The sequence below is a fragment of the Dendrobates tinctorius genome, unplaced genomic scaffold, assembly GCF_039654945.1.
Source record: "Dendrobates tinctorius isolate UK_male_01 unplaced genomic scaffold, ASM3965494v1 ptg000038l, whole genome shotgun sequence".
In the NCBI taxonomy this organism is placed as follows: domain Eukaryota; kingdom Metazoa; phylum Chordata; class Amphibia; order Anura; family Dendrobatidae; genus Dendrobates; species Dendrobates tinctorius.
The window spans coordinates 11,786,892-11,808,941 of NW_027361706.1; the positions used below are offsets into that span (position 1 = coordinate 11,786,892).

General features: G+C 44.9%; 1 protein-coding gene across 1 annotated transcript in view; it reads left to right on the forward strand.

The window, feature by feature from the left end:
* Positions 1–22,050, forward strand: part of FAM120A (family with sequence similarity 120 member A) — a 72,955-nt gene that overhangs the window by 21,761 nt on the left and 29,144 nt on the right. The window contains exons 3-9 of the mRNA XM_073574212.1: positions 7,945–8,027; positions 11,997–12,125; positions 12,387–12,480; positions 13,430–13,461; positions 17,889–18,172; positions 18,424–18,508; positions 19,721–19,942. Coding sequence (XP_073430313.1) covers positions 7,945–8,027; positions 11,997–12,125; positions 12,387–12,480; positions 13,430–13,461; positions 17,889–18,172; positions 18,424–18,508; positions 19,721–19,942 — 929 coding nt within the window. The remainder of the gene's footprint in view (positions 1–7,944; positions 8,028–11,996; positions 12,126–12,386; positions 12,481–13,429; positions 13,462–17,888; positions 18,173–18,423; positions 18,509–19,720; positions 19,943–22,050) is intronic.

Below are 22,050 nucleotides of genomic sequence, written 5' to 3' on the forward strand. Positions count from 1 at the left end.
CCCTCTCCTGGGACAGGGCTGAGAGGAAGACGGTGGTGGTCAGCAGGCTATCCCTCGCTCCCAGCAAGAAAACGCCGTCTTCTACATGTCAGAGAGTAAGAGGTCTTCTCCCAGCGGCCTGACTGTTACGCAGGGCCCCTGCGGTTATCCTCTTCAGGGACGTCAGGTAAGAGTCTGATCGTTCCCTTCAGCCGGCATGTCTCTGAGCAACATTTGAAATTCCCGCCCTCCTCCCTCTCTGCCAGCCGCGCGCTTCATGCTGACAGCCGCACTCCCCGCCGTGCACAGGCATCAGCGGTCCCCTGGAGCGGTCGCTCCAGCTGAATGGGTCTTTTCATCACTGTGGGGGGGGGCTTCCAGAGCGGTGGGGGCGCAGCTCACCTTTATCGGCGCCGCGGCCATTGCAGGTTAGAGATCCAGGCGGGGAGGGAGAGCGGTTTCACTTTCACTTTCTCCTGTCTCCCTGCTCAGGACGCGCTTCTCCTTTTCTCTCTGGTGCCCTTTTTCGCGCACCCATTCCACCCTATTACAGGGCTCCTTTTGCTTTCAGAGACATCAATCTTTTTATTACCGCTCCCCCCCGCCTCCATGGCCCGATCACGTCCCGGCGCCAAGCTCCGCCTTCCTCAACCTCACAGCCAGTTTCCTGACTGGAATCTCTCTTCTTCCTTCGCTGCTTGGAGGACACTTCAGGGTCCTGCTGCTCGTCAGATTCTCAGTAAGCTCAGCCCTTTATTGCAAATTAGCTCCCATCTGCAGTCCCTGATCTTATATAGTGCGGCCATACGGCGTATCCCACCTATGTTCAACCCTTCAACGGCGCTTTCTTTCAAGCCCAACGTTATTCACTACGCCTGTGCACGCTTTAAAAAGTGGCCTTCAGGTCAGTCGTCGCCCCTCTGTCCGTCCTGCAGTCCCTCTGCCATATCACCCTCTCAGGAGCACACAGATTCCCGGGATTAGGGTACCTCTTCTCTCCCAGAGTGGGCCGTGGCAATGTCGCAGTCGGTCTCTGATCTGACTAAAGTGTCTCAGTCCCTGGTCCAGGTCCTAGAACGTTTGCCTCAGCTATCTACAGCCACCTGTGCACCGACTGCCTCGCAAGGTGAGTCGTCTGCACCTGACCGCGACCTTCAGAGGGACAGATCGAGTAGAATTACTAGGAAGCGTGTTCTCTTTGGCTCGTCTTCCAGCTCTCTAGGCCCGACTGCTTCTCCCAGGTGCCCTTCTCCCTCTTCAGGAGACGACACTAGGTCAGATGAGGATCCCCAATCAGGATCTAGCTCAGAAGCAGATGGCATGTCTAAAACTCGGAAGATGGAAGATAGCCTCCTTTCAGCTATCTTTCAAACCTTAGAAATTAAACAAGACAAGCCCCCTTCTCAGGAATGTTCCATTCCATTTAAGCGGGCAAGGCCTCTATCCCAAACTTTCCCAAACCATAAAGAGTTTGATACTACACTGACCAAACACTGGGAGCACCCCGAGCAGAGCTTCTCAGGCCGCAGGTACTTAGATGTCCTGTACTCCTTTGATGCGGATTTACTCGCAAAATGGTCCAAAGCCCCCGAAGTGGATCCTCCTGTCTCTTGCATAGCCTCAAAGATGGTCCTATCCCTCCCGGATGGGACATCACTTAAGGATCCAACAGACAGACAAATAGAGTCTCTAGCTAAATCAATTTTTGAGGCATCTGGTGCCTCCCTCTGTCCGATTTTCGCACCTGCCTGGGTAGCAAAGGTCATCTCTGCTTGGGCAAAGATTCTTCGCAGGGGCATCTTAGCAGCAGCTCCTCAGGACGAGTTGGCGGATCTGGCAGATCAAATTAATCATGCGGGTAAATACCTTTTGGCCGCCGCCCTAGATGCAGCTGGGTGCGTGGCAAGGGCTAACAGCAACATAGTGGCCGTACGCCGAGTCCTTTGCCTAAAGTCATGGAATGCGGACACTACCTCAAAGATCGGCCTTCCGCCTCTAAGGAGCGAGAGCAGAAAAGACCATCTTACAAACCCGCTCCCCGCTGGAGATCTAGAGGTCAATACCCCAGGTCGTCGGGTACCCGGTCCGGTCGGTTTGTCTCCAAGTGACGGGTCACCCCCACCTGGAATTTCTTCCAGGGTGGGAGGCAGACTTTCCTTTTTCATGGACGCCTGCTGTTTGTTGTCAACGACGCTTGGGTCAGGGAAATCATCACATCCGGATACAAGATCGAGTTTGCGTCTCCGCCAAAGGGACGTTTTTTTCCTGTTCCGACCTCCAAGACAGCGGTCTCACATTCCAGGATTCTTTCAAGCCGTCTCCTCTCTTCTTGCCGCCGGAGTGATCGTTCCGGTTCCCACACACTAACGATTTTCAGGCTTCTATTCAAGTATCTTCGTTGTCCCAAAAAAAAAAAAAAAAAAAAATGGTTCTTTTCGGCCAATCCTGGACCTCAAATTGCTCAATTGCCAAGTAAAGATTTTCCACTTCAGAATGGAGTCTCTTCAGTCGGTGATAGCCTCAATGGAACACAAGGAATTTCTCTGTTCTGTGGACATACGGGATGCCTACCTTCACATCCCTGTGTGTTTGCAACATCAGAAATACCTTCGTTTTGCGATTCAGGAAGACCACTACCAGTTCACTGCTCTTCCCTTCGGTCTGGCCTCCGCTCCCCGGGTTTTCCCGAAGGTAATGGCGACAGTCATGGCCATCCTCCGCTCCAGGGGGATCCTCATCATCCCTTATCTGGACGACCTTTTGATCAAGGGACCGTCCTGGCAAGACTGTCTTCAGAGTCTTCAGATAGTCCTAGACACTCTTTGCCGTCTTGGGTGGATAATCAACAAAGGAAAGTCCATTTTGATCCCCACACAGCTCCTGACCTTCCTAGGCATGGAATTCGACACAAATCTAGCCCGTGTGTTTCTTCCAAAGGAGAGATTTTCAGCTCTTTCCAAAGGGATCCGACTTCTCAAGCGGCCAACCCCCATTCCCCTTCGGTCCGGCATGAAGGTTCTGAGGAAGATGGTAGCTTCCATGGAAGCGGTGTCCTTTGCACAATTTCATCTTCGTCCCCTCCAGTTGGCTCTTCTTTCGGCCTGGGACAAGACCTCGCTGTCCTTGGACCGTCCCATTCTCCTTCCCCTCAGAGGGAAACAATCCCTGACTTGGTGGGCAAGGCCAGAGTCGGTCCTTTCTTCCGCTTCAATGGCAAGTCATCACCACCGATGCCAGCCTTCTAGGGTGGGGAGCGGTGTGCCATCTAAAAACGTCTCAAGGCCGGTGGAACCCACAGGAGGCTCTTCTCCCCATCAATCTTCTGGAGATCAGAGCAATCTTCCTCGGCAAGCCGGTCCGCATTCAGTCGGACAACGCCACGGCTGTGGCATACATAAACCACCAGGGGGCCACGCGCAGCAATCAAGTAATGGCGGAAGTAGCCAAGATACTGCGCTGGGCTGAACGTCACGTTCCTGCGATCTCCGCCGTTCACATTCCAGGGGTGGAAAATTGGGCGGCCTACTTTAAGTCGTCAAGGTCTAGCATCAGGCGAATGGGCTCTTCACTCCTCAGTCTTCCATCAGATATGCCAGCGCTGGGACACCCCAGATGTCGATCTCATGGCATCTCGGATGAACCACAAAGTTCCGCAGTTCGTAGCCAGGTCCAGGGACCCTCTAGCCGTCTCTTGCGACGCCCTGATACTTCCGTGGTCCCAGTTCCGACTTCCTTATCTATTTCCGCCTCTTGCCTTGATCCCTCGAGTGGTCAAAAAGATAAAATCGGAAGGCGTACCAGTGATTCTGGTGGCCCCAGACTGGCCAAGACACCCTTGGTACGCGGAGCTGGTGAACATGCTCGCGGACGTTCCCTGGAGGCTTCCAGACCGTCCGGATCTTCTCTCGCAAGGCTCCCTTTACCACGAGAATTCTCAGTCTCTGAACTTAACGGCATGGCCATTGAGGCCGCGATTCGGAGAGAATCAGGCTTGTCTGACCAGGTGATTCAGACTAAGCCATGATCAAAGCCAGAAAACCGGCCTCTTCCCGCATTTACCATAGGTGCTGGAAGACCTTTTTTCCGTTGTTGCGACGGTAAAAAAAAAAAAAAAAAAAAAGTCTTTCCTATGTCCTTTTCCATTCCATCTATTCTGGGGTTCCTCCAGTCTGGTTGATGCGGGTCTGTCCCTCAGTACCCTCAAGGGCCAGGTCTCCGCCCTGTCTGTCCTCTCCCAAAGAGAGCTGGCGGCCTTACCGTAGGTTGACTTTTCTACAAGGGGTCGCCCATGTGGCTCCTCCGCATCATTCGCCGATAGATCCGTGGGATCTCAATCTCGTCCTTAGCGCTCTCCAAAAGGCGCCGTTCGAGCCTATCCAGGACATTCCTTTATCCCTTCTCTCGTGGAAGGTAACTTTCTTGATTGCCATTACATCCATCAGAAGAGTTTCTGAATTGGCGGCCTTGTCATGCCGTTCCCCGTACCTGATTCTCCATCAGGTTAAGGTCATTCTCAGACTCGTTCCTTCCTTTCTCCCAAAGGTCGTATCCTCTTTCCACATCAATGAGGATATCGTTCTTACATCTTTTTGCCCGGCTCCGTCTCACCCTATTGAGAAGTCCCTCCACAAACTAGATGTAGTCAGAGCCTTGCGTGCTTATCTCTCCAGGACTGCTTCTTTTCGTCAATCCGATTCCTTGCTAGTCTTCTATGAAGGTCGCCGGAAAGGGTTCCGGCGTCCAAATCCACGATAGCTTGCTGGATTCGTTCTACCATTCTGGAAGCGTACCGACTTCAGGAAAAGCGGCACCCTCCGGGAGTGAGAGCCCTCTCTACCCGGGCTGTGGCAGCTTCGTGGGCTGTGCGTCACCAGGCTTCGGCTTTACAGATTTGCAGGGCCGTGACCTGGTCGTCCTTTCTCACTTTTGCGAGGTTCTACAGGGTTCATACCCAGGCCTCGTCTGATGCAGTTGTTGGTAGGAAGGTTCTGCAGGCGGCGGTGGCTCACCGGCCGACCTAAGCCTTTCCGGTTCTTTCGTTTCTTTTTGCTGTTCCCGCCCTTGGGACTGCTTTGGAACGTCCCATGGTAATCTGTGTCCCCCAATAAGGCGATAAAGAAAGATGGATTTTTGGTTCTTACCGTAAAATCTCTTTCTTGGAGCCTTCATTGGGGGACACAGCACCCTCCCTGTTTAAGTTGTACCGTGTTGGGCTTTGAGCTCCTTGTTGGGTTGGTACATATGTTTAAAGTTCCGTGGCTTCTCCTACTGCTTTCTCACCAACTGAGGTACTTGGTATCTGTCGGTGGGTGTATACTGCCGGGGAGGAGCCAATTTTCTTGTTTTTGCATAGTGTCAGCCTCCTAGCAGCAGCAGCATACACCCCATGGTAATCTGTGTCCCCCAATGAAGGCTCCAAGAAAGAGATTTTACGGTAAGAACCAAAAATCCATCTATTTCCCGCACTGTACTATATATAAATCACAGTATTGCAGTATATAGGGAAATCACGGTCCTCTTACAAAAATATATGTCATATCTAGCTACGGGGTTGATCCGTCTGATATACTATTATTACATGTAACATTTGGGGGGCTACAGCCGCTCTAAGCTTTGCTTTTCCTATAAGTTGTTATGTTTGTAATGTGAACAGGACCGTGAAGACTCTGCTCTGTAGTATTTGTCGCGGTCTCCGCTAATCATTGTGTCCTCGCAGATGTGGCCACTGTACAAATAATCCAGTCTCACGCTTCTTTTACCGCTCACATTGTCACCATGGAAAAGCGTTTGAAATGGCGCCACCGCCCAACCACCGTTAATTTGACAGTAAAGAATGGTGTGAACAATGTGCTAATCCTGGCGACGGGGATTGACGGTGTCAGCGGTGAAAGTAATGGCTGAATAAATTGCCAGTTAGCATTTTTCTTTCTCCAGTCAGGAGTCTGTGGTAGAAGAGCACAGTCTGTGTGACATGATCATTACCGCTCTACATACATGGAGAGGCCTGTTCCGTCGTCAAGGTTACCAAACCCTTCAGTGGGGTGTCAGGTGCTAATCTCCGATGGAGGCGGCCGAGCTCGCTCTCTGGGCTTAGCCAGAAGTGTCTCATTGTTTCCCGACGCTCACTCATTTGCCCGCGATGGAGCAGTCGTGTATGAGGGATGGCTACAAGGAAAATGCGCGGCGTTTCTATATGGGGAAGCCAAACTGTGTACTGAATCCAAATTGTAAAATAATCTGTCCTAGAGGGGCAATCTCCATGGTTTGCTCGCAGCATACATAATACATTCTGCCTTTGTCCTATTTCCACTGCTTTTTTAGACGTTCAGTTGCTTGTACAAGGTTTAATCAACACTGAGGTAAAATAAAAAATCATTTTGGCTCCTAAACTGAAAAAATTTAGGAGCCAAATCGCATTTTTGGACGGCAAATGGACATATATGATTAAAGTGGGTAATATAGATGACCGGTCCTTTTGGATAGGTCATCAGTATTGGGTCGGTGGGGATCTGACTTCTAGGTCACTCGCGATCAGCTGATTGAAACGGCCATGTCACCCACAAAATAGCACCGCTCTCAAAAAGGCCTGTTACGGCCCATCAACTATTAAGGGAAAGAAGGATCAGGCATGTAGGATTTCTGAATAAAGATTCCTCCTTGTTCTCCAGGAGGGAGCGCTCCTGTGTATGAGGGACTTCTTAGTTGGCTGAGCACTTCTCCCATCAGTCTAAGGGCTTGTGCACATGACCAATTTTCTCGGACGAGTACTATCCACAATTTTCACAGGTATCACTCGTACTTGTGATATTCTGGGTGGAGCACATGTCTAATTTGTTGTTTTTTTTTGTTTTTTTTTCTCTTCCATGGATTGAGTGGTCTGCGGAAAAAATGTCCCATTTTGATCCAGATGACAGATCAAAATCGACGATGCAAGTCCATGGGTTCGTGAAAAAAAAAATCCAACCGCACTCGTTTGACATCCAAGTGCGTTCCGATTTTCACGGACTGACAGAATGGAGAAGGCGGAGAAACTTTCTCATCAGTCATCGGACAGTTTTTCTTGGGACGTGGAGAAAATGGTCATGCGAACCTACTATTAAGTAGAGTTGAGCAAATGTGTTCGGAATCGGTCGCCGAACCTGAATTTGCCATATTCGTACCCTACCAAATTTATGTTCGTTTTCCAAACACATTCAGTAACTTCTGTTCCCATGACTCCCAATGACGTTCGATGAATATTGCAAAAACGATATACGCCGCCGATCATAATCGGAATTTTTCAAAATTCGCTCAACTCTACTGTTAAGCCGCTTTTAATTAGTACTGGATCCTTCCATGTGCAGCTGAGGGGGCTCTCATGAATTGGCCAATTTGTCCATTAAGTACCTTAATTGTATAAGCATGTACGGTAATTTTTTCTTTTTTCCTATTTTCCTTTTGAAAATTTGGGGTGCGTCTTATGGTCCTATATAGCAGTAAAGCAGTCCAAATGTCATATATTCAATGTCTGCATACATCTCAGCACACGGAGTGCTGCTGTATGCTTTTGTCTGTATTTTAGCATTAAGGCTGTTAATAAGAGTGCTCCAGCACAGCTCTAGACCTAGGTGCATTGCCCCCAACTCGGAGACCCTCTGTACCCCTTTATTACCAGGACATGTGCCCAGTACATGATATTTTCTGCTTTTAGCTCTGCTCTGTTGTGTTTATCTACGGGGAGCATCTGCAATGAAAGTCGGGTGGAAAAGGGGCAGAAGAGCTATTCACGCATGACTGTAAGCTCATGTCCTCACCAGCAATCATGACCTGTGGCTCTATACCCGGTTTACAGCTTCTGCAGGTGGACCGGAGTAGGACTATTTTATCAGATATAAGTACCGAAGAGCCACGTCTTTATTACCACCAAGTGACTACAACTGTAAATGTACTTATCAGGATTGTTCTTTTTCTGTTTTTGTTCCTCAGGTAACCACATCTTACCGGATGAAGATTTAGCCGCTTTCCATTGGAGCTTACTTGGGCCAGATCATCCATTGGCTTCATTGAAAGTAGGTGAATAACCCACTTGTGCTGTATACACCCATCAGCCACAATGAAAACCACTGACTGCTATAGAACTACTTGATATCACATACCATAGACACCTTCATGGACTAAGGGTCTGTGCACACTGATTTTTATGAGGGGAATATTTTTTTAGCAGAAACTTTCCCCCAAAAAATATATTTTTTCTGTTATGGCCAATTGGTGTATGTGCGTCCTCCAAGCTTTATAATTCACTCGTCCGTTCTTGTAACCAGTCACAAAAAAAAAAAAAAAAAAAATTATTTTGTGGATCAAAAAGTCCGCTCAAGTAAAAACGGGGGGGGGGGGGGGGGGGAATATATATATATGTATGTATATATGTGTGTGTGTGTGTGTCTATCTATATATATATATATATATATATATATATATATATATATATATATATATATATATATATATATTATATAAAGCTCAATGTATGTGTGTGTATATATATATATATATATTATATAAAGCTCAATGTATGTGTGTGTGTGTATATATATATTATATAAAGCTCAATGTGTGTATGTATGTATGTGTGTATGTCCGGGATTAGCAGCCGCACCGTCGCATTTACAGCCACAAAATTTTGCACAGTCACACGTCTGGACCCCGAGAGCGTCATAGGCTATGTTGCGAGGCGAAATTTTAACCCCGCGCGTTCCAATTCACCAAACAATTTTGCCCCTATCTACATAATGGGGAAACAGTGAAAGGAAAAGTGTTGGAGGCAAATTGACAGCTGCCAGATGTGAACAAGGGGGACTATAAGAATGAGAGCGATGGCGCCAAAGAGTATATACCGTACAGTTGCTAAGGTGGGGCCCTGACATGGGACACTCACTACACACGGGGATATGAACACACACACAAAATGCGCCACACACTACCACGTGCTCCAACACATATACCACCCTCAGCACACATGTCACCACACATACACCAACCTCGCCACATAAAAGTCGAAACACAAAAGTCGCCACTCAAAACTCGCCACGTTGTCCCAGAGCTGTTTAAAAGATGAAAAATGAGCTGTGATTGGTTGCTATCAGCAAAAGTTTTCTTTGTAGACAGTTGTGATAAATGAGGCCTATTATTCTTATCATTTCTATGGTGTTATCGTCCTTCTGTAAAGCTCGAAATAACACAATTTATTACCGTGCCAACACAGACCACCCTCTGACACAGACTGCAGGGGAGCCCAGTATCACACAGGATAGGATTAGATACACGGCTCAGCAGTCAGTATCACACAGGATAGGATTAGATACACTTCTCAGCAGTCAGTATCACACAGTATAAGATTAGATACACGGCTCAGCAGTCAGTATCACACAGGATAGAATTAGGTACACGGCTCCGCAGTCAGTATCACACAGGATAGGATTAGCTACACGGCTCCGCAGTCAGTATCACACAGGATAGGATTAGATACACGGCTCAGCAGGCAGTATCACACAGGATAGGATTGGATACACAGCTCAGCAGTCAGTATCACACAGGATAGGATTAGATACACGGCTCTGCAGTCAGTATCACACAGGATAGGATTAGATACACGGCTCAGCAGTCAGTATCACACAGAGTAGGATTAGATACACGGCTCAGCAGACAGTATCACAGGATAGGATTGGATACACGACTCAGCAGACAGTATCACACAGGATAGGATTAGATACTCGGCTCAGCAGACAGTATCACACTGAATAGTATTAGATACGTGGCTCTGCAGTCAGTATCACACAGAATAGTATTAGATACACGGCTCAGCAGACAGTATCACACAGAATAGTATTAGATATGCGGCTCTGCAGTCAGTATCACACAGAATAATAGTAGCTACATGGCTCAGCAGTCAGTATCACACAGTAGGATTAGATACACGGCTCAGCAGACAGTATCACACAGGATAGGATTAGATACACGGCTCAGCAGTCAGTATCACACAGGATAGGATTATCTACACGACTCTGCAGTCAGTATCACACAGGATAGGATTAGATACACAGCTCAGCAGTCAGTATCACACAGGATAGGATTAGATACACGGCTCAGCAGACAGTATCACACAGAATAGTATTAGATACATGGCTCAGCAGACAGTATCACACAGAATAGTATTAGATACATGACTCAGCAGACAGTATCACACAGAATAGTATTAGATACATGGCTCAGCAGTCAGTATCACACAGAGTAGGATTAGATACACGGCTCAGCAGACAGTATCACACAGGATAGAATTAGATGCACGGCTCTGCAGTCAGTATCACACAGGATAGGATTAGATACACTGCTCTGCAGTCAATATCACACAGGATAGGATTAGATACACGGCTCAGCAGACAGTATCACACAGAATAGTATTGGATACACAGCTCAGCAGTCAGTATCACACAGGATAGGATTAGATGCACGGTTTTTATGTGCAATATAATCATTATAATTGGTTATAACTAACCACAGTTGGTTACTATGCCCAGGCAACGCCGGGCTCTTCAGCTAGTATATCTATCTCATGGATGAAGCCAATCTTGTGTCATCAGAATGCTTTTCAGCTTCTTACTGTCTAAGGGTCTGTGGACACGTTATATATTTGCTGCAGACATTTCTGCATCGAAAAACGTTGCATAAAAAAACTTGTGTTTAGGGTTTTTTTTGCATTTTTCTCCATTCACCAGAATAGGTGTAAAATGCTAAAAATAAAAATTGACATGCTGCAGATTTAGAAAAGAAAAAAAATAAAAACAACAAGTGCGTAACATTTCAGAAATGTAATACACTTTGCTGGGACTGTAATCTGCTGCGGGTTTTTTTTTTTTTTGGGGGGGGGTGGTGGGTGGGAGAACTGGATTTGTGAAAATACCCTAAATAAGTAGAAGTTTTCAAATGTATTTATTTTTTGCATGCGGATTAAAAACTGATGGTAAAAGTTGACACATGGACCAGGGATAGATGAAAATTGGCTCCAGCAAAATTCTGAAAAAAGTTGTTTTTTTTTTTTTCTTGTATGCATAAATACCCCCAAACCATCCATTATCTACTTCAGAGCACACATCCTACTGAAACCCCCATCAGCCTGCACTATATATCTGTGTTCACAGAGATGGCGTACATCATACACTTTCTTTTTTATTTTTTTTTTAATCATTTTGTAGCCATATGGCATCCCGTTTTCAAGCTTTTTTTTTTTTTTTTTTTTTGCCCCTTATTGGCACAATAGTGTGCTCTTCTGCGCTCTACTACCCAGTAAAAAATAATAAGCCTGATCAATCCTTTTAGAATTGAAAACGCAGTTCACCCCGTATCCGCCATTGATTGTTCATCATTCTCACAATTTATTGCTGTCCTCGGATCTCATTAACAATGGGCCATCTGAGAATTAAGCCGCTCACCTGTCAGCGGAACATCTCGGTAAAGGTTTCCTGTAGACGTCGCACACATCGCCATTGGAGGTTGCTCTCCTGACGGCCACGCGTACATCCATGGCCTGGGGAGATGTCATTCCATCCTAAATGATGGTGACAGATGCAATACTTGTTTACAGGCGCGAACATCATGTACCGGATGTAATTGACTTGGAATACAAAAGGCCGCAGGTCAATAAACAGTAATGGCTGCTCTTCTTCAGGACTTCTTTGTGAGATTGCGGCACCAAAACTCGGGGAGGGGTTGCTGGGTAAAGGACGTTTTGTGGTGCTTGTGGATAACCAAGGTGTACAGAAGAGTTTACCAGCATCACTTCTTGTACCCGGTGACTTTTGCTTTTCATTTTAATGCATAATATACATATATAGTGCTAATTCTATTCCATAATCTCCGTAAAGTCATAGGACATTTTCAGATTTTTTTTTCTATCAATAAGGTCCAAAATTCTGTGTTGATGAGAGACTATATTAATATTCAGATGTGGAACCCTCATTCTAAATGTCATTTCCCATGTTTAGGTCCGCGCCCACCAGCTGGTGTTGCCCCCATGTGATGTCGTCATCAAAGCGGTTGCCGACTATGTCCGTAATATTAAGGATACAAATGATTTGGACTCGATCTCCTCTGATGTTTTCCAGCATTCACAGGTGAACATATTCCCGTCTATCTGGGTTCAGACAGCCATTGTAAAACTTGTGCCAATCATTGCCACAAGTTCTGTGTGTTTGCTCCCAAATCCATCAATGAAGAATGGTGAATTTTTATCTGTCCTTGTGTTAATGAGGTCTCTCTGCTTGGCGGCAGGACATGACAGTGGGGGGTAATGGTTGGCAATGGACTTATATTGGCGTATTGTCAGAAGTTTGGTGACCTTATCTCAGATGTTAATGGTTAATTCTGTTTTCCAGTCAAGAACAGATGACAAAGTTTCCCGTTTCAAGAGAGCAGTCGCTTATTACAGAGCCACCAACAAGCCCCTGCCATACCCAGCTCCTTATCTTGGTGAGTCTGAGGAAACAAATGCCTTCTTGCTTTGTAGCTCTGTCCTCATGGCCATAAATCCTGTAGGGCAGGGGTGGGGCAGACTCATGGTGCCGCTCTTGGGACACGGTTTTCAGCCCTGTGCCTATCTTGGTCCGTGGGACGGGCAGGAACAGCCAGAGGGCCAAATGTGGTCCCTGGGCCGCACTTTGCCCAGGTCTATTGTAGGGTCACAAATCGTGTTAAAGTAATGACTTTTTCCTGTCTTTCGGAAGTTAATATAACAAACAAAAGATAGACCTAATACATTTTAACACTCCACATTGAGAGAAGCTATGCGCTATGTCCTTTTAGGCTGACCGATAGAGGCTAGTCACAAGCGGGTGACCTCCCCTATGGCATCTTTATGCCCCACTAACCCATTGGGAGCAATTATCCTTCCGAGACATCCTCTCTCTATTGGAGTAATCCGGCCCGCCTTGATCTTTGGCTTATCAGACCATTTTATTGGATGAATTTAATAATGATGACCTTCATGTATCTGTGATACTCAGTCGCCAATTATAATAATTATTTTCTGAATGAAGATGGGGAAAATCGATTTACAAGACCAGGTCCTGCAGTCGCGTCAGTAATCTGCGGCTGAGAAACGCCGTCCTACCTCCCGTCATCAGTGGCTTTTCTTTTGATTAGCCGGCCTGGCGTGATGTCACACATGCGTTAACGATAATGTCGCACCAGGCTGGCTAATCAAAAGAAGAGCCATGGATGACCTTCAGGTAAGAGACAGTTCTCTCTGGTCCAGTCACAGATTAAGGAGGCGTCCCCTGGACCTGGTCCTGCAAATCGATTCACACCAACAAATAATAATGAATATGGCAATATTGTAAACAATAAAGAAGTGTATGAGTATATATCTGAATAGTAGCTACCATACAGGTTACTTACGTGGTGTTTTTACTCTTTACAGGCAGACCAAATAGAGGTCCTGGTATGATGCAGGTATGTCTGTTCATTGAAATGTAAATCTGCCCGAGACCATTAGGTCTGGTCATTTTTAGTTCTGGTTAGTGTATAAAACTAATGAATGCACGTATAAATAACAGATTATTGTTTAATTCAGGTTTCCTATGTTTCACGATCTGTATTTAAACCACTATTCCCTGAATAACCTGAACTAATAGCCTTGTAGGCATCAGGAGAGCCCACGGTTGGTCAAGGCATTGTGTTTTATACACACAAGTCTTAATTCTGTCTTAATTGTGTACACTTGGTCAAATGCAACATAATCACCAGTATTTCCTGATTAGACCTAGATTCTAAGGGATAACATTTGACATTGCAGTGTAAGGAGACTTATAGGCCGTGTGCAGTGCTCCTCTGAGAAATCAAATATGCACTCTAGTGCCACCTGTTGGAAGTAACAATCTTAAAAGTCAATATCCACTCTGTAATGTGCCTTGTCACTTGACTTAGAATAAAAGCCAAGCCAGAATCTTAATTTGCAGACACGTGTTTTGGGATGTTACCCTTCCTCAGTGCAAAGCGTGAGATCTGAATTGGCTGTATGAGTAGCCGGCTGTATGAGTAGCCGGTGACTGCTGTTCACAAGGGGTAAAGTCTCTTCTTGTTGATAGTGGCATGCCAGTGTAAGAAGACTTATAGGCCGTGCAGTGGAATTGGGGATTGAAGTGGTTGTTCTATAGGAAGCATATACCACCTATACACAGGATATATGTGTGATGGCTGAATGGGAACCCACAGAAGAGGGGGGGGTGGACGGTCATTGTTGAATGGAGCAGTAGTGAGCATGTGTTAATGGCTCGGTGGTTGCACATGCTCACTATAGTGCTGGTCACACAGGGGACTTTAGAGGCCCCCTTTTTATGATTTGTAAGGTTCCAATAATGCATGTCATGGCAGGTTACAAGTTGATTTTCATACATCCCCTTATCCTTCTCGAATGGGCAATTTTTTTTCTTCTAATGTTTTTGCCCTTGCTTTTCCCTCCCCTTCTTCCAAGAGCCATTAACTTTTTTTTCTTCTATTAACAGCTTTGGGAGGGTTTATTTATTTATTTTCTTTGCGGGATGAGTTGTACTTTTGACTGACACCATTTGACTTCATCATGTGATGTACATAAATTTGGGAAAAAATTCCAAGTGCCCTGAAATTGTGTGTGTGTGTGTATATGTGTATATATATATATATATATATATATATCATACACACAGTGCAGACCAAAAGTTTGGACACACCTTCTCATTCAAAGAGCTTTCTTTATTTTCATGACTATGAAAATTGTAGATTCACCTCTTGAAGCTCATCAAGAGAATGCCAAGAGTGTGCAAAGAAGTAATCAAAGCAAGAGGTGGCTACTTTGAAGAACCTAGAATATAAGACATATTTTCAGTTGTTTTACACTTTTTTGTTAATTATATAATTCCACATGTGTTAATTCATAGTCTTGATGCCTCCAGAGTGAATTTACAATTTTCACAGTCATGAAAATAAAGAAAACTCTTTGAATGAGAAGGTGTGTCCAAACTTTTGGTCTGTACTGTGTGTGTATGTATATGTGTGTGTGTGTGTGTGTGTGTGTGTGTATATGTATATATATATATATATATATATATATATATATATATATATATATATATATATATATATATATATATAATATATACAATATATACACATACATACAGTGCCTTACGAAAGTATTCGGCCCCCTGTAACTTTTCAACCTTTTCCCACATATCATGCTTCAAACATAAAGATACCAAATGTAAATTTTTGGTGAAGAATCAACAAGTAGGACAGAATTGTGAAGTTGAACAAAATTTATTGGTTATTTTAAATTCTTGTGGAAAATCAAAAAATGAATAGTGGGGCGTGCAATATTATTCGGCCCCTTTACTTTCAGTGCAGCGGACTCACTCCTAATGATGATAACTGTAATCCACCTGTGTGTAATCAAGTCTCCGTATAAATGCACCTGCTCTGTGATAGTCTCAGGGTTCTGTTTGAAGCACAGAGAGCATCATGAAGCCAAGGAGCACAACAGGCAGGTCCGTGATACTGTTGTGGAGAAGTTTAAAACCAGATTTGGGTACAAAATGATTTCCAAAACTTTAAACATCCCAAGGAGCACTGGGCAAGCGATCATATTGAAATGGAAGCAGTATCATACCACTGCAAATCTACCAAGACCCGGACGTCCCTCTTTCATCTCAAACAAGGAAAAGACTGATCACAGATGCAGCCAAGAGGCCCATGATCACTCATGAACTGCAGAGATCTACAGCTGAGGTGGGACAGTCTGTCCATAGGACAACAATCAGTCGTACACTGCACAAATCTGGCCTTTATGGAGGAGTGGCAAGATGAAAGCCATTTCTCAAAGATATCCATAAAAAGTGTCGTTTAAAGTTTGCAACAAGCCACCTGGGAGACACACCAAACATGTGGAAGAAGGTGCTCTGGTCAGATGAAACCAAAATCGAACTTTTTGGCAACAATGCCAAACGATATGTTTGGTGTAAAGGCAACACAGCTCATCACCCTGAACACACCATCCCCACTGTCAAACATGGCGGTGGCAGCATCATGGTTTGGACCTGCTTTTCTTCAGCAGGTACAGGGAAGATGGTTAAAATTGATGGGAAGATGGATGGAGCCAAATACAGGACCATTCTTGAAGAACACCTGTTGGAGGCAGCATAAGACCTGAGACTGGTGCAGAGATTTGTCTTTCAACAAGACAATGATCCCAAATATAAAGCCAAATCTACAATGGAATGGTTCACAAATAAACATATCCAGGTGTTAGAATGGCCAAGTCACAGTCCAGACCTGAATCCAATCGAGAATCTGGAAAGAGCTGAAAACTGCTGTTCACAAACGATCTCCATCCAACCTCACTGCGCTCGAGCTGTTTGCCAAGGAAGAATGGGCAAGAATTTCAGTCTCTCGATGTACAAAACTGATAGAGACATACCCCAAGCGACTTGCAGCTGAAATCACAGCAAAAGGTGGCGCAACAAAGTATTAAGTTAATGGGGGTGAATAATATTGCACGCCCCACTTTTCAGTTTTTGAATTTCCACAAAAATTTAAAATATCCAATAAATTTCGTTCAACTTCACAATTGTCTCCCACTTGTTGTTGATTCTTCACCAAAAATTTACATTTGGAATCTTTGTTTGAAGCATGTTATGTGGGAAAAGGTTGAAAAGTTCCAGGGGACCAAATACTTTCACAAGGCGCTGTGTGTGTGTGTGTGTGTGTGTGTGTGTGTGTGTGTGTGTGTGTGTGTGTGTGTGTGCATGCATGTATATGCATTTATACATACACACATAGACGTGTATATACATATACATACATATTATAGAAAAAAAGGAAGCAGCACAGTACTTGGCTTCGGGTGCACGGCCCCTGGCAGAAAGTCCTATTTTCAGCCACAATTTCAATATTCATTCCAAAAAAAGGCAGCACTCCATAGTAACTTTTTTCAAAGTCTTTGAAAAAAGTTACTATGGAGTGCTGCCTTTTTTTGGAATATATATATATATTGTATTTGTTTTTTTAAGTGGTAATAAAAATATGATACTCATTAAAAAAGTTTTGGCTTATGTCACATTTTTCCGTAACATTTTCAGGTTTCGGCCAATGGAGCTGTGGGAGGGCTTGATTTTTGTGTCCTGAGACGATGCTTTTATTGATACCATTTTGGGGTAGATAAGATGTTTTCCTTGCCCCTTATTTTATTTTTTATTTTTTTGCAGTAGGTGAATAACCACAATAATGGCATTTTTTTGTCTTATGTTTACTGATCGTATTAATTTTATATTTGGAGCAGACATTTACAGAATACGGACTTGTATTTTTTTTTTTTTTTTTTATTCCTTTACTTTTAGTAAGGAGAAAAGGAGAGAGGATTCAAACTTTTTTTTTCTTTACATATTTTTTTTTTTTTTTTTCTTTTAACTGCTTACTGTTCTTTGTAGTCACCTTAGGGACCTGAACCTACGATCGTCTGATCGCTCATGCTAGACACCTCAATACTGCTGTGTTCCTGTGTATAATAAAAATCAGGGTCTTATGAACACCGGCCACAGGCTGGCTTTCATTGGAGTACCGGGGGTTTTCAGTAGACCCCGCCCGTCATGGCCATCCATTGGTACCCCGCCATCTTGTCATGGTGGGAGCTGATGAGGGGTTAGAGCTCCCCGCAGGCTGAACGCTATAAAGGCCACTATCACAGATTGACAGCAGCATTTAACAGGTTAGCAGCCGCAGTTGGAGCCCTGCTGTTACAGGCAGATGATGGCTGTATCACACAGCCATCATCTGCCTGCAGTGATGCATTATTGGAGTATATTTCTATTGCACGTTTCCCATAGAAGTAACTTTTGCCATGTTTTCAGGCACCGCACATGTCCGTCCCTTGTGGAACTCCCCATAAAGGTCCATATCCATACAACCTCTCGGAATCTACTGCCGCTATCGGTCCAACAAACAAAAGCGTTTGTGATCAGAACAACTACAGTAACATTCCTCATGAAGGCAAACATACCCCCCTGTATGAGCGGTCGTCTCCCATCAACCCAGTGCAGAGCGGGAGCCCAAACCACGTGGACTCTGCTTACTTCCCACCATCATCTGCTTCATCCTCATCCGATAACGACGATGGCAACGGAGGAGCTACCAAGTGAGTGTCTTGACCAATACTGGGTTTTACGCCCAGCTCGCCACCATTTGCCTCTTGAGACGGTTTCTTCTGGATTATAGCAAAGAGTAATGCTTTAATATCATATGCTGGTGACTGCACCGAGCTCCATAAAATAATCAGTTTTGTTTTTGTTGTTAATTGGGTGACGCAATTTGCCGTAAATATTGGTATAGATGAAATTAAGAATTTCGGCGATGCATTTTTTCATTTTTTTTTTTTTTTTTTTTTAGCCACATCAGCAGGACCAAATGTGACTGGGATAAAAAGGGCAAGTCACTGAGCAAAACAAAGAAGGATGCCACAGACCAAGCCAAGGTACACTTTACTATAGTCCCAGGCCCACATTATATGGCCGAAATATCAGAAAGCTTCATAATTGTCTCGGCCAATTCTAGTGGAACTGGTACATATTGTATTGCAGACATGTGTACAGAAGAACGCGACTTTTTGCTTATTTTTTTCTTTTGTATAAAGATGTAGCAAAGGTTATCATGATTCAATGTGTTATACGAAAATAAACTAAGCTTTATTCACCCTCCCCAGGTCCAGCGCTGAATCTCCGCTGCTGCTACCAGCGTGTGTTAATGCTGTTGTCACGTCGACAGAACTGCAGCCAGTCGGTGAGTTTAGTTATTGGCCGCAGCGCTGTCAACAAGACAGACACCAGGAGCAGTGGTGGAGGTGCAGCGCTGGACCTGGGGAGGGTGAGTAAAGAGATTTTTTTTTTTTTTTATCAAACTGAACCTGATGAACAGTTTTCTGAAAGCGGAAAACCCCTTTAGCATTACACAAACCATTGACCTGTGTCAAATTCCATTTTTTTGTGCCTCGGTATCGAGTGCTGTATTAGGAGTTTAAGGGGTGTTCTCATCTCCAACATCCTATCCCATTATGTATTAGGCGTAATAAGAATAGTATTAGCAAATACCTCCAATTAGAAATGTAGTATAGTTTTTCTGATTTTCTATGTCTCTCTCCTCATTTGCAGGCATTGCAGGACCTTAGGTATCCATGGTTACGTCCACTGATATATTGACAGCTAGTTGCTAGTGGTCGTAACCACGGATACCTAAGGTCCTGCACATGAGGAAAGAGACATAGTGAATCAGAAGAACGATACTACGTTTCTAATTTTAGGTTTTTGCTAATATTATTATTATTACACCTATACTGCATATTGTGATAGGATCTTGGAGATGGGAATACATCTTTAAGGTAAACTTTGTAACCTTTGCTAGACCTGTAGGTTTCATTATATATGCCATAATGCTAAACACTACCCTATAAAATCAGATCATTCAATGAAACGTCCTCGAGACTAACTAAATTGCATTAAAGGTGGTCTTTTAGGCATGGTCTTCTGCCAGTAAGACGGCCAGTGCACATACTGTAGTATATGAATATTTGGTCTGGATATAGGGGTGTTCTGATTTTTTTACAGCAGTTACTTCTACTGTGCCGAATGTCAGGCTGTGATGAGCCAGACGAGTACCCTTCTTCCTTTCTTGTTTCTTGTCATTTACACAGACCGAAAATCCCTCTCCCGCCCAATCAGGATCCAAGGCTACAGACAAGAAAGGCAACCAAGGGTCTCTACAGATACCCTGTCTTCTTTCCATGCCCACCAGGAACCACATGGACATCACAACTCCTCCGCTGCCTCTGGTGGCACCTGAAGTATTGAGAGTAGCGGAACATCGTCACAAGAAAGGGTTAATGTACCCCTACATCTTTCACATCCTGACAAAGGTACACAATGGCTTTACTGCATGCCTCAAAAAAATCTGGTGCTTGTAATATGTTATCTACATTTATGGGAGAATCTATTTGCAGGACTGCGATCCATCAGCCGGGTCAGTAAGCTGTGACCACTCGACGAGAACCCTGCGAGAATCTCCTTACCTCCCGGCATTCACATCTCTTCTTTTATTAGCCAGGCTGGCGTGACGTCATCGCAGTGTGACACATCACGCCAGACTGCCCAATCAAATGAGCCTTGAATGCTGGGAGGTAAGAGGAGATTCATAGGCCTCCGACTCAGGACTGCCACCAAGAATTTCAGGGCCCCATACTGGCAACATTTTTGGGCTACTTTGATACTTCACCTTCACCCCTCGAACCTTTAAAAATTCCACCACCCACTCTTGGAAAACTCCACTTCAGCACCACATCCTCACCAATCACACATTAACAGATCCCATTGAACACCAGATCGCATACGTAGCCATCAGCTTTTGTTAAGTCACCACCACAACAAGGTAGACTCTTTTGGCCGGGCCCTACTCTACTCTAACCTATTAAACATTCCTTAAAATATCCAATACTCGTTTTTGTGGATATATTTTTCTCCTTAAGGGAATGTGTTCACATTGATCATTTTAAGAAATGTATAATACCATGTACAAGGGAAAAATACCGTCACAAAATGGCCAAACCACATATTACCACCACATAGTGACCGAATAATACCACATACACGGAAAAAATAGTCACATCATGACCAGACCACATATTACCACCACATAGTGACCAAATACCACATACAAGTGATAAATATCGCCACACCATGGTCGGACCACCTATTACCATCACATAGTGACAAATACTATAATACTGATCAAAAAAACACAACCTCAATACTAATATTACCATAAGGCTATGTTCACACATTGCTTATTTGATGCATTTTTTTACCATAGGCAAAGCCTGCTCTCTTGGCAGTAAGAAACTTTCTGAAAAAGAGCAGGTTTTGCTGCGTTTTTGGTGCTTTTTTTCCCCCTGTGTTTTTGTAATGCAACATTTGTCTGCTGTGCATGCTGATAAAGTTTAGTGCAAAAAAAAATCTGATTCTACTTCATCAGGTTTTGGCACAAAAAACGCAGCAAAAACTGATGCCTGCAATTCTCCTACGCCTCATTGGGGGACACCGAGACAGTGGGTGTTATGCTGCTTGCCACTAGGAGGACACTAAGTAAACACAGAAAAAAGTTAGCTCCTCCCCTGCAGTATACACCCTCTCGCTGGCTGGGAATTCCCCAGTTCTTAGTGTCTGTAGGAGGCACTTGGGTCTGGTTTCAGACCCCACCGTTTTTATTTTATGTTTGAATTTTCTGTAAATTTTTATTTTTTAATTAACGGAGTGAAGGGGGCGACTGTTCCTTTCTACGGCCCGCTCTCCCCCGAACCAACAACACGTGGAGTATACCTCCCCGTACACTTTCCTGCGACGACTGGGGCTGATTCTTTTGGCGATGGTTTCTTTACGGTCCCGGTACCCCACACGGATACGAGGGCGAGTGCACGGAGAAGACTTGACCAGCGCTTTCGGATGCCCTGAATCAGCCCTATAGCTCTTCGTCCCCCTGCCCATGGGGTGGACCGATTTGAGCAATACCCCTGTAACAATCTCTCCGGCTTTGCTACATCGCCCGGGAGCTTTTTTACCTCAGAATCTGAAGATGGGATGAAACACACTGCAGGCTCCTGGACAGCGCAGACGGCGTGAGCATCGGATTGTAGGTATGGGGTCGGGTCCTGGTCCCTGGGAGAAGCGCTCACCGAGTCTCAATGGCAGCATACTGTCGCCCCGTCACGGCTCCCCCCTTCACCCGACGCTCGCGGTGGGCAGGCCCAAAAATTTAGTCCCCGGCTTTTCGGCCTACTAGGCCGCAATTTACATAGCGCCATCCACCGTTAGCGCTGCCGCCCACGTCTTTGGCACCTCTCCCTCTGTAGGAGACACACCCTGCTAGTCTCAGGGGCCATATCCTTTACCCCTTCTCTGCCCCTTGGGCTCTGGGACGGCTGCGAGGGGTGCGCGTACGGATGACAACACCTGGTGACGCTACAGGGCCACC